At 40.7% G+C, this 12,529-nt stretch overlaps 1 protein-coding gene and 1 long non-coding RNA gene across 11 annotated transcripts in view; one reads left to right on the top strand and one right to left on the bottom strand.

Moving 5' to 3' along the window:
* LOC147151595 (uncharacterized) overlaps positions 1-12,529 on the top strand; it is a 195,197-nt gene that overhangs the window by 90,249 nt on the left and 92,419 nt on the right. The window lies entirely within an intron of this gene.
* The window catches only part of LOC147151596 (glutamate receptor 3-like), a 105,908-nt gene that overhangs the window by 26,673 nt on the left and 66,706 nt on the right, over positions 1-12,529 (bottom strand). For all 4 annotated transcript variants that reach the window (XR_015090315.1, XM_086057363.1, XM_086057341.1 and 1 more), the window contains exons 5-8: positions 7,841-7,894; positions 3,944-4,105; positions 2,887-3,054; positions 2,402-2,506 (exon numbers count right to left, since the gene is read on the bottom strand). Coding sequence is in view for 3 of the 4 variants with exons in the window: in XM_086057363.1 (XP_085913489.1) it covers positions 2,402-2,506; positions 2,887-3,054; positions 3,944-4,105; positions 7,841-7,894 (489 nt within the window). In the remaining variant the exon portion in view is untranslated. The remainder of the gene's footprint in view (positions 1-2,401; positions 2,507-2,886; positions 3,055-3,943; positions 4,106-7,840; positions 7,895-12,529) is intronic.

Genomic DNA, 12,529 nt, shown 5'->3' with positions numbered 1-12,529 from the left:
GGAGGCATTATTTGGTAATTGTATCATTTATGGCTTTTGAAGGCTCCATTTAAAAGAAAAAAATTATATGTTGCACCTAAAAATGCATGCAATAGATACATATTGACTTAAAGAAACATTTGCAATGTGAAACCACAACAAATGTGTTTCCATATGATCTAAATCTATAATCATGCATTTAGTATGGTCCTTGGAAGACTTCAGGAAAAATGTAAATCTTGCCTTTGACGGACAAAAACAGTGCCCACGGTTTAGGCCATAATGACCACAGTGCCGAGTTCTTTGAAACTGTGCATTTCCCAGAAGGCTGCAGCATATTCCACAATAGCAACAAATGAGAAGAATGTTAAAATGTGAGTGTAGCAGTGATGTGACTAATTACCACATACATAAAAATATGTGATTGTTTTTCTATCCCGTGTTGCAGTTGAATTGCTTTTCTGCAGTAGATAAGAAAATGGCAGACAACTTAAATCCCTCCCACTTTCAGCCTCCCAAGGTTTTATGGTAAATAATTGATATTCAGGCCTGTGAACTGCATACATGCTTAATAATTTAGCACATAATTCCCGTCGCTCTACAGTTTCTTCTGCGAGGTCCTGCCGCGGCAGTTACTCTGCATTCTGCCGTACAGATGCTTAACTCACACCAATGTCAAGTGTTTGTTTGCCCATCTGAAATAATGGCTGCTCTGGCTCACGATGAAACGCCTTGCATATGTTGCTGCCAGTGTTCAAACTGTTGCTGGCTCGGGTTTTCACATTCGCATCTGGCCTCCATTTTTTTCCCTGCCGTCAGATCTTTAAATATTTGGGCCAGGCAGGTGTTAAAAAGAAGGAGAAAAACATTCACACACGGAGCGGAGGTGCGAGAATGCAGCAATGTTTTGCTCGGGCTGTTGAGAGTGTATTGTAACTATAATTACGCAGTGTTCGAAACTACAATTTGTTTATTCCTTACAGTTGCTTGCTCATGGTATGAAAGTTGTGGAATGAGAGTCGTGTCATGGAGCGCTGCTCCAGAGGCAAAGTCCTGATTTCACCCTGAGTGGCTGGGACACATATCGGCGCCATACATCACTCGTGACAGTCGCAGCTTGCAGGCCTCCTCCTCTCACTGCCGATGGGCTGACTTGGCCTCCCACTCCTGACAAACTGCTGCCCAGCTTGTCTTCTATGCCCTCGCTGCCTCACATTCACCCTGTGACCCCCCCCCCCCAACCCCCCAACCCACCCACCCTCTCGTAACCCCCACCGGATCCCTGCTCTTGGCTGCCTTTTTAGCTGTAAGGGTAGCGTGATGCTAATTGAAGTGTGAGTTTTATAGGCCTCAAAGGCCGGCGGTGTAATCATGTGTCATATCGGCCCCGATCACACTCACGAGAAAATCACAGCTGTCTCTTGGAACTGGGTGAGGTTATGAAATAAAGCCAGAGGTCATTATATGCTATAATGTGAATGCACGGCTGGGAATTACCATTTTAAAGGCAAGCCAGAGAAATTCTCAGATCTCTTTTACAGTAATTGGTTATTTAAATGGTAATTACTGCCAGGAGAGGGCCAGAAATCATACCTGCACGATCCCACGACATGGGAATACTCTTTCATCTTTCATGATGGGACACTTTTAGCAGTCTGATCACATGCTGTGTGTGATTTGTGTGCCTTCTAACACTCGCCGTACCACAGCAGAGCTGCTATCCAATCGAGGTAGACAACGGAATATCGCTGCTATTCTTATGACACTAAGAGCCCTTCGCATTGAATAAATGGAGGGAATGGCTTATTTGTCCCATAGACGTCTAGGAAATGTGAATGTTTTAGGATGCTCAAACGTGGTCAAAATTCATTGAGTCCAGTTTGAAAGTTAGGTGTGTTTTAATTCGAGTTTGGCATGTTACTAGTTGTGTTCCTCAAGGTTCCGTTGTCTGGCCGCTTCTGTTTATAATCTACTAACGTCCTCTTGGCCACATCTGCCATGCCATGAATTCAAATCGATTTTCATTACAAGGAAATCAAATCCTGGTACTCGCAAAACGTCATAGAACTTAACATTAATTAAAGTGAAATGCTTTGTATTGCTACATATATACTTTCCCTTCAAAGTGAGTTATCCTCAGGTTAGCCAAGTTGGCAAACAGGCTAGCAGTTAGCAGATTAGTAAATCTTCATTATTTTTCCTTTGTTTTGCATTTTAAAGACTGTATTCAAATTCACCCATAAGATCTAGTAAGATGATGGTGGCATTTAGTATTTGAGTGTTTAAAATCTTTTTTATATATTTTTTTAAAATAAAGACATCTATGTCCCTTGAATTTTTCTAACTGTGATTACCAATAATAACCAAAAAAAAAGTATTTTATCATCAGTTTGTCTGGCATGATGAAGGCCTTTGTTCTTACCTTCCTTGGCCCACCTATTTTCATCTCATACACATCTATGGTGTAGTTGGTTCGACGGCCATAGTTGTCAAACTGGATGTTGCCAGTCATCCCCTTCACTTGGACCTGTCATGTGACACACACGCACACCCGCGCACACACGCACACACACGCAGATCACTTTGCATATATAGCTGGTATTACAGTGCTCATGTCCTCAGAGCTACTGGGGTGTGCACAGTCTGTTAATCAAATGATGAACTGGAATCATTTTAATAAAAGATGTAGTTTTATGGTAATGAGGGTCTGAATTTGAGTGAGCTCTGCACAAAGATATCTGGCGGCAGCAGAACAGCTCCACGCTCGCTTTCCTTCTCTGTCACTTTCCATCTTTATCTCGCGCACCTCCTCTATCTCTGCTGCGCTTCTTCCAGCTTTTTTTGCCACTCATTCGCTTGCCCCTCTCACCCGCCATCCTCCTCTACCTCTTGTCCTTCCTCCCCTACCGTTTTGAGAGCTCTCTCGATATCGATGCCTTGGCTCCAAGGTACAGCGGGATTGGCAAGGCAGTCTCCGGCGCTGCCACGGCGAGAGACGTCCACACGTTGGCGCCGCAGGTACCGGAAGGCCTCTGCTATCACCAGGATGGCATCGTGTGTCAGCGCTGAAGTGTACTGTAATCCAAAAATATAATGAGGCGGAAGCACAGCAAGCTTAGATTACTGATTTTGGGCTTTGTTTTAGCAGGCAAGTAGAGCATTTTTCTTTCCCACACAACAATTAGGAATGTCAAAACATGAGATATGTGAGGCCCACCGGCGACGGGTTTTCCTTCACTTTATGTCTTTGTCATTTGTCTCAAAAGTTAAGACTACCAATCAAGACAAATAATGGAACTAAAAGGTTGCTGGTTTGACTCCCACCTCCCTTTCATCCTACTGAAACATCCGTAAGCAAGTTTGATTGCTCAGTTGCTCATGAAGCCGAATAAGCATCTGGGGACAGAATAAATGGGCTTTGAGTCTCGATTTGAGTTTGACTCTGTAGCTACACGAGTCCTACATAAATGAATTTATCTCAGCAATCTAATCAGACAGATTTGATTAGGACTTCTAGTCATGTGGTCAGATTCTCTTTCAAAACTTTTTCGACATAATTTGCACAAGGCTAGCGCATCAGTATGGGATCTTATTCCCCATGCACGTCCCCTTTAACTTAGCATGACCTTTTCACCAGCGACAGCTTGGGCAACTTGTCTTTTTTTGTTTTTTTGGGACGATAGTGGCACGACAAAATCTAATTAAATGCCATTCAAAATCCATTTCTTTCTCACTCATTGTTTAATTAGATGTAAATTGAAGCTACGATATAACCTTGCCTCGCGCTGCTTATCGATATATTGATTGTTGGGGGGAGGCAAAGTAGAGGAAGTAAAGAGCAGGGGAAGACATAATGACAAAGGCAAACAGGGGATGGACGGAAAGAAAAAACACGACAGAGAACTTCAGAGGGAGCGATCATCTTACTTTGCATGCACAGTGAAAGGCCTTCCAATCAAAGTACCTTCAGAGGAGCATTCCGGGCTTCTGGGAATTCTCTTTCATCTAGCCGCTCCCAGCGCTGCATAAACTGCTGCACAATGGGGTTCTCAGGGTTGACTATCTGAAACCCGGAAATGTTGGCTCCTCCGGCAAAGACTTTGTCCAAACTCACATTAGAAAATCCCTGAGATGAGAAAGATAGGAAACAGGGTTGGCAAAAACTTGTGTAACTTGTGTTTCTTTGAGTTTTTTTTTTTTTTTTTTAATAAGGCTTGAGGCAATACACTACAAAAATATTAGCGTTGTTTTGGCAGTGTGCAAGGTGCATTTTATTAAAAAACAATGCTGTAGGCCAGGTAAAAGTAATGTGTTTTCACGTTTTAAATTGGGGCGCAACTTGAAGCCAGGTAACTATCATGCCATTAGACACTTATGTTAGTGGACTTTCAGATATTAAATATTTGAAATTCATTTATTGTCTTTATTCTAAAATTATAGCATATAGGGCTGCAATCTCACTGCATGTTTAAGTGTTTCATTGGAGATAGTAAAACTGATTGTTTACTTCCATTATTTTCAAGTGACAGATATCCAATGTCTCTACATATATATGAGTGTACTTTAGGGTGGTCCTTCCAAAGGGGTACATTTTAAAATTTATATTTTTTCATCTCCAACCACCTGAATTTGTTGGAATAGTAGGAAAAACTCCTCTGGTGAAATCTTTTCCAGATCTGCCCCTGCCTCGATGATCTCGAAGTTTAGCCTCATCTCGTTTTATGGCTGACAAAAGGACAATAACATATCAGTGCTGAAGTTTAAAACGCTCCTGGATTCCTCAATCCCACTGTGTCCAGGGATGAAATTTTCTAAAACCAAGCTTGTCATTGTGGTCATATATTGTAAACCAAATCAATACAGGTACATAAGGATTTTGGTTGATATTTGGTTTTGCACCGTAGTCATGTTGTTATACCGTATGAGGTTTTGATTTGGCATTTGGCTGAGGTGTTATATTTAAATCATGGCTGCACCTAAGCAGAATTATTTGATTGCTCCAATTAAAGATATTTGTGGCTCTTAACTTCACTGTGAAGAAGTACTTGGACTTTTGATCTGCCATATTGAGCAAAACAAGAAGTTTGTGAAGGAGGCAGTGAATGATGCGTTGAACATTGTGATTGACCATTGTAATGAAGAGACACTGGCAAAAATAGAATAGCGTTTCAATGAGTTAAGGAATGTCAAACAAAACAGCTCAGGCAATCCCTGAAGAAGTCTTTAAGAATTGCTGCCAATGCTTTAAACATTGTCACAAATGGAGGAGGGTAAGGCACTTCTTTGTACTCAGCATGAGCTAACCAGTGATGAGCAGCAACTTCTCAGCAACTTCTCTTTCAAGTTGTTTTGAGACGTTCTACAGAATTCCTTTTTGGACTCCAAAAAGAAGAGTTTTGAAGACCATGTAACAGTTTAACAGACAGTCCAACAATATTTAACAGTCAGTGTTAAAGTTCAATCAGACAATTTAATATTTTGATGTCAAGTGCCTATCAATCAATCACATTTTATTTATATAGCACTTTTCATACATAAAAATGCAACTCAAAGTGCTTTAAAACATTCAAAGCAAAACATAGAATTATCTTCAATCAAAAGAAAAGATAAATTATTTAAAAGTTGTTGAAAGCCAAACTAAAAAGGTGTGTCTTGAGCTTCCTCTTAAAAATATCAACAGTCTCTGCAGACCTGACATCCTCTGGCAGGCTATTCCAAAGGTGAGGACCAAAACGGCTGAATGCAGCCTCGCCATGCATTTTGGTCCTCACCCTTGGAATAAATAAAAGGCCGGCGCCAGAGGACCTCAGGATCCGCGAGGGCTGGTATGATAAAAGCAAATCAGATAAATAAGATGGCCCAAGACCATTAACACATTTATAAACTAATAAAAGTACTTTAAAATCGATCCTGAAACACACAGGGAGCCAATGCAGCAATTTCAAAACTGGCGTAATGTGCTCCCGCCCTCTGGTTCTCGTCAGCACCCGAGCGGCTGAATTCTGCAGTAGTTGCAGTGGTGAAATGCTCTTTTTCGGGAGGCCAGAGAGCAGGGCATTACAGTAATCTAAACGACAGGAAATAAAGGCATGCATCAGCACTTCCGTGTTAGCCTGAGAGAGAAACGGGCGGACTCTGGCGATATTCTTAAGGTGATAAAAACCAATCTTGGTTACATTTTTAATATGAGGAATAAAACTGAGCTCAGAGTCAAAAATGACGCCAAGGTTCTTCACACAGTGTGAGGGATTAAAAATGTGTAGTTTTGGTAAAAGCTTCTCTCTCTGACCTTCGGGACCGATAACTAAAACCTCAGTCTTGTCCTGATTGAGCTGTAGGAAATTATCTGCCATCCATGACTTGATATCTAAAATGCAATTTAAAAGGGTATCAATGGGTCCTGTGTCATCAGGAGACACGGCAATATACAGCTGCGTGTCATCAGCATAGCTGTGAAAGCTGATGCCGTGTCCCCTGATGACATCCCCGAGGGGAAGCATATAAAGATTAAAAAGTAGGGGGCCTAAAATCGAACCTTGAGGAACCCCACATTTAATTTCATGAGTTTTAGAGGAACAAGTATTCATACAAGCCTAGTGTACTTCCACTGTTGTTTTAATTTACTGTGGGTGGTTTTTGTTTGTTTGTATAGCGAACGGATGTGGATGCTGGTCTTCCAACCGGGCGTGTATTGTGGGAGTAGTATATATAAAGAGTGTCAATTAGAAGATGCAATTCGATTTGTCAAAGCAGAGACAAATTGGGATGGCTGACTTTGAGTCTTTAAATGACATGCATAGCGTTGCCAGTGTAGTGCAGACAAAATGAGAGGTGCTGGAAAGAACTTTTTCGCTTGTGTAAATAGTTTTGAAATGCCAGAAACATTTTTTTTATATCCATCGTATATCCAGCAATCTTATTGTGCAGCTTCAGAATCATCTATGGTCTCACTTGGAATCAGTCACACGAAGGAGTCATGCCATATGACCTATGATAAAACTCCTTTCAACTCTGCATTTCTTTGCATCTGGGTCATTTTTGATCACACCACACTGTGACAAAGAATTACTTTATTTCTCTCCTGACCTTCCTGTTCATCCCTGTTAAAAAAAAAAATCCATGTTGTCGCTCAAGGGTTTGTTCCACTGCCACCTATTGTAGTAGATGCACGATTATACTTTATTTTAGTATGACAAAAAAAAAAATCCTGTACCCAGGGATCACACGCGCTTCCCTAGGCATCACATCATGCCCCCTGCAGGGGCCCACTATTTGAGAAGGACTGGTTTACACTTTAGTCACATTGGCAGATTTCTAAGATGTCTGCCTGTGTCACTTCAATGATTATAATCCAATTATAATTTAAATCCCACCTAATGCATCTAAAACAAAGACAAAATGTTTTACAATCTGATCAATCGTCCTGCAGCCATGACCTGGACTTGAACTTTTTAAGGTGAACTTAGAGTTTTTATAAGTGCAGCATTGTATGGGAGTGCTGCATAACCACATTCTCAGTCTGGCAAAATGTGAGTGGGATCACTCAAACTTGTGCAAGTGAACATTTCTCATACCTGAGTGAGTGGGCTGCAGGTAAAAGGCTGTCCTCCACAGGCAATTGAAAATGTTTACTGCTATTTTCTATTGCCTGCTGGGCTATTTATATTACACATTCACATTTATTAGGACTTGCACAATATTGTGTTATGGCCATATTGGGACTGATAAGATAGTGAGTAAAATCTGAACCATTTAATGCAAAAGTCTAATATGTTTTGGGTGTGTGCCATTAAGACACCTCGGTGTCTGCATACAGCAAAAGGCAGATTTCACGCCCTGCAACATCTCAATTACTACTTACAAGATTGGACAGAATGTAGTGGTAGCCACGACTGTTCTTCCCCAGGGCCACAACCTATTGGAGAACAACATGAGTACAGTCAACCATCCATGTCGTGAAAAATAAGAGACACATATATAAGAAGCTACACTAATAAAACGTAAATGCTGAAGTTCCCTCCAAGCGCACGGTCTTCTACTGAAGTGGAATATTACCCAAGGAAGAACAAAAGACAAGTAGCAGAAATTAATTGCAGTGGCGCCGATAATGGGAGAAAAACATGCAGAACATCCTTGACTGTTCCGCTCACTTTGAAGTCATAGTTCAGGAGCCACTGTTGGACAGAAAGGAGAACTAGAAGGGGAGAAAACGACATATTTAAAGCAATTTACAGTGAGACAGTGAGATGTACTGTGGATCAGCTCTGCTTTGAAAATATCATACCTTTGCAGCATAAAAGCGCGTTTCAACCCACGCAGCCTGTCTGAAAATAGTAAGTGCGGTTCTACGCCTTTCCATCACTCTGCTACCAATCATGCTGCTTTTATGCTACATTTTCCTCCCACTGTTGATTATTTTGTTGATCAATCTGACAGGGACACTTCATGGGGTCCTGACACTATTGCAGAACATATATATGCATGGCATGCCAGACAACAGCCATACAGTAAGATGCAATATTATGTATTCTACAGTAAGTAGAAACATGGCATACTGTATGTGTCTTGGATTTCTTTTACCCTATACACTGCATCACAAGTTTATAGCAGCGTTAGCATGTTTGCTTTCTTCTTGCATTGTCATGACAATTGCTGGACACTTAAAGGAAACAGAAGTTAAATTGCAGGTTGTTGGTATAACAGCTTACATTCTTTTTGGGTAGACTTTCTACACGGCAATGTGGTTGAGTTTTGAGCTCTCATTCTTCTAGACCAGGGGTCTTAAATCCTGTTCCTCAAGGGCCTGTTTTCCATCTCTCCCTGCTGCAACACACACCTGATTCAAATGAACAGGATCGTTATCCAGTTTCTGCAGACCTTGCCGATTATCTAACCATTTGAATCAGGCGTGTTGCAGAAGGGAGAGATGGAAAACAGGCAGGACACCGGCCCTCGAGGAACAAGATTGAAGTCCCCTGTTCTAGACCACACTAATACAACCATGACTTTACGGCATGGATTACCCAAACTATTTTAAGACTGACAGAATAATTCCTAATTCCTAATTAAAGCGGAAGTCAACCCAAACATATTTGTTTCAAGAATATGTTCTATGTAGGCCCACTAGTCCAAACAAGGCATTCTGATAAATATTGCATTTGTGGAATAAGAGTTAATGATGTCACTGTTGCTCAGGGCTCAGGTAACAACCAATCACAGCTCACCTGTTTTCTAAAGCTGAGCCATTATTGGTAGTTATCTGAGCCCTGAGCAACTGTGATGTCCTTTTCAGTTGACAGAAGTGACAAAATGGCCGCCCCCCGAGATAGCTAAAAACGGGTGGATTTTGCAGCTTAACTCATATTCCATAAACACAATACTAATCAGAATGCTGTGTTTCAACTAGTGGGCCTGCATAGACATATTCTGGGAAAAATATGTTTGGGTTGACCTCCGCTTTAAGGAAAGCCAAGTCCGGGATCAAGACACATTGTTTTGTTGTTGGTTACTAAATAATGAAAACCATGGAGCTCTACACAAGTTAGCCAAATTTATCTTAGAATTTGTGGAGCAAAAAAAAATGGTTAGAGGAACATTGCAAAGCTTAGCTAATGGATTTTTTTTGTTTTCGACTAAAGTGTCCACGCACTCCAAAAGAGTAAATAGTGGATTGATGTCTCTCTCTTCATAAAGTCTTGCATTATGCTTCATTGACTAAGAAGTAGTCACCTAACTAAGAAACTGAAAAACACATTATTGAAGTGCTAAATTCTTTTCTAGTAGAATTTCACATTTTTTTGCTGACTGAGTGATTGAAACCATTACTATCCAAACTATCCAAATGGAGAACGGATCACCACAACATTCTGCAATATAGCAATATAGCAATATAGCGTGGTGTAAAATTAGATATGAACAATCTAAAAAGGATACGCTGAAACCACAAAAAGTGTATTGTCTTGACGTCTTATGCCAAACTCTTACAACCAAATAGTGGCTTGCCATACAGAAAGACAAATCAGTTTTGTTCACGGCTCAACCTTGGCGGACGTCTGTGCTCTACTGGATGCCCTTCTGGTATTGCTTTTGTTTAGGCGAATCAGTAATTCATTTGTATCATAACATCCTACTATCTTTTATCGAGCATTACATCATTTCACCTTCACAATGCTGCTTTTGATTTGACCTATAAGCTCTGGAATATAACAAACAATTTAAAAGTCGCTACAGCTGTAATGGGATAGTCTTATAAACTTAACAAACCGCTTCGCTCTTTACAACCTGTCCACCCAGGACTTAACGTTAGGTTTTCCCAGAGAGCAGTGCAATTGGGGTGAGCACATTGTTCACTGTCAAGTCGTTTGGGAGGGTCAGTGTTCTGTGACAACTTCCCCATCGTTATGGCTTTAAACTCAAAGCACTGCAGGATGTCACACCGAGGTGGCTATCAGAATCCATCAGTGTGTATCTAATGGCTCTTTTATAATGACGCATCCCCATTCCACTGTAAATGTTTGCCTCTTTTTTCGCTGGAATCTTGCATTTTATCGTCCTAACCTTGACTTTGGCCGTAAGCCTCATCACACCTGCCCTGGAGCGGGACAGCCAAAAGTCCCGCCCCGCCCTGCCTGCCCACAGCTTGCTGTCAGACTGGCAGTGGTGGCACGCGACAAACTTGGCATGGAGCACAGCCAGCTTCTCATCCTGTCAACTCCTTCAATGAAAGACACTGCTCACACTGCATTGTCTGTTGAAAAAAAAAAAAAAACAGCTACTGGAGGAAACAATAACGATCTGTTAATGGAATCAATGAGAATCTGATTCTTCTTTGTTCTTTCATTTGAGGATCGACTTTGACTTCATATTATTGTCAACGGGGAAAGATCAAGCTTCAATCCCTGAGAATATATGCAATTGTCATCTCCGCCTTAGCAAACCAAATGCAATTTTGCACCTATCTCCCTTAAAATTGATGTCCTTTTCCAAAGGAGAAAGCTCATTTAAATCCAGTTTATGCCAACACCATTCTCCCTGAATTGATTTCCGTTGCTTTTAATCTCAAACACATACAAACACAAACCTGCTAACCCATTATTCCTTTTCACAGTGACACAGGGGCAAGGAAACGTGTTTAGTGTGTCTGCCCTCCAATTCCTCTTTTTCATAGCCTCTTGAAAATTGATCCACCAGGGCTGTCTCGTTTCTCGCCAGGAGTTTTTTCTTAAAAGCCCGATGACGACAGACAACAACTATGACGACCTTGACTTCACCCTCGTGTAGTCTGCCAGGCACACAGAGAGCTCTAAATGTAGAGCTACAGCTTCACGTTCTCCTCTAGCTTTGACCTTTCCAATGCCGGCTGTGCTGCAAGACAAGAAGCAGCTCTGATAATGATAGCCTCGGCACTGTTTGTACACATCTCACACTCCTCTCACGCATATGAATGAGAACCTACGAACACAAAGTATCATGAGGCCTGACAATAACGTGTATCTCATTGCAAAATGAAGTATTGGTTGCATTTGCAATAAATTACTATAACATATCGTTGGATCATAATAAATTTGAACACTGTGGAAAACTTAATTTCTTTTAGTGGTAATTCAAAAAGTGAAACTCATGGACTGTAAACTATAAATTCACGACACAAAGAGTGAAATACATTTATGATTTTTTTTTAAATAAAGAAATGATTATAAATTACAGCTAAAATTCCCCCAAATACACCACCTCAAACAATTACAATACTGTACTGTATTCCATAAGAAACAATCAAGATTATATTTAACTTAAAAATGACAGTACTGCAGATAGAAATGTGTCTTATGTGTTTAACGAATCGGTGTGATGTATGTTTAGTTTTTTAAATTAAACTACTGAAATAAATGAACTTCTGTGATATTCAAATGTATTGGGATGCACCTGCATTTGTATTACAGATTAAAGAACAGTGTTCATCCACAATATTATGTGATAATTGTAGTGATATGCAACATGATACAAGAGAAGCCTCATATGCTGAAACAATTTTCCCTGAGATAATGAAACATAATTTGGTCAATTATAAAGCATGATTGCTTTCAGTTGGTGATTCTGTTATCATTTTAGCATTAATTTGTAAACCTTCTGTGAAAGCTGAACCATGAATACTTTGGATGTCTGCATGAAGAAGGACAATAAATATGGTCTTAAGGTTTGATACACCATGGAAAATGTATTAAGATCCAATAAAAGCACTCGATCACAATATCAAATGATCAGCTTTGATTAACATTGTCATAGAGGTATTCGTTTAACAACAATTATAATGGTTATAATTCAAAGTGGTGAACAACAGCACTTTATTATACTGAGGGCCCCAATTTTGGTAGACTGGCGCCCGTGCACTCGGCGTAAAAACGGGCGTGACTTCATTTTCGTGCCGGCATAAGTCTCGTCTACCAAGTTTGGGCCGTGCTGTGCCCCTCTGTAGGCGTTCTGATGAACGGAGTTGCCTCGACCCAGGCTTTTATTCTGCGCTCAGCGTAAGAATGGGCGCATCGTCATTTTC

Source organism: Filicampus tigris, chromosome 2, assembly GCF_054856515.1.
Source record: "Filicampus tigris isolate MCC_2025a chromosome 2, RoL_Ftig_1.0, whole genome shotgun sequence".
NCBI lineage: Eukaryota > Metazoa > Chordata > Actinopteri > Syngnathiformes > Syngnathidae > Filicampus > Filicampus tigris.
Note: the sequence above shows the minus strand (reverse complement) of the source record. Positions and strands in the feature narration are given on the sequence as shown.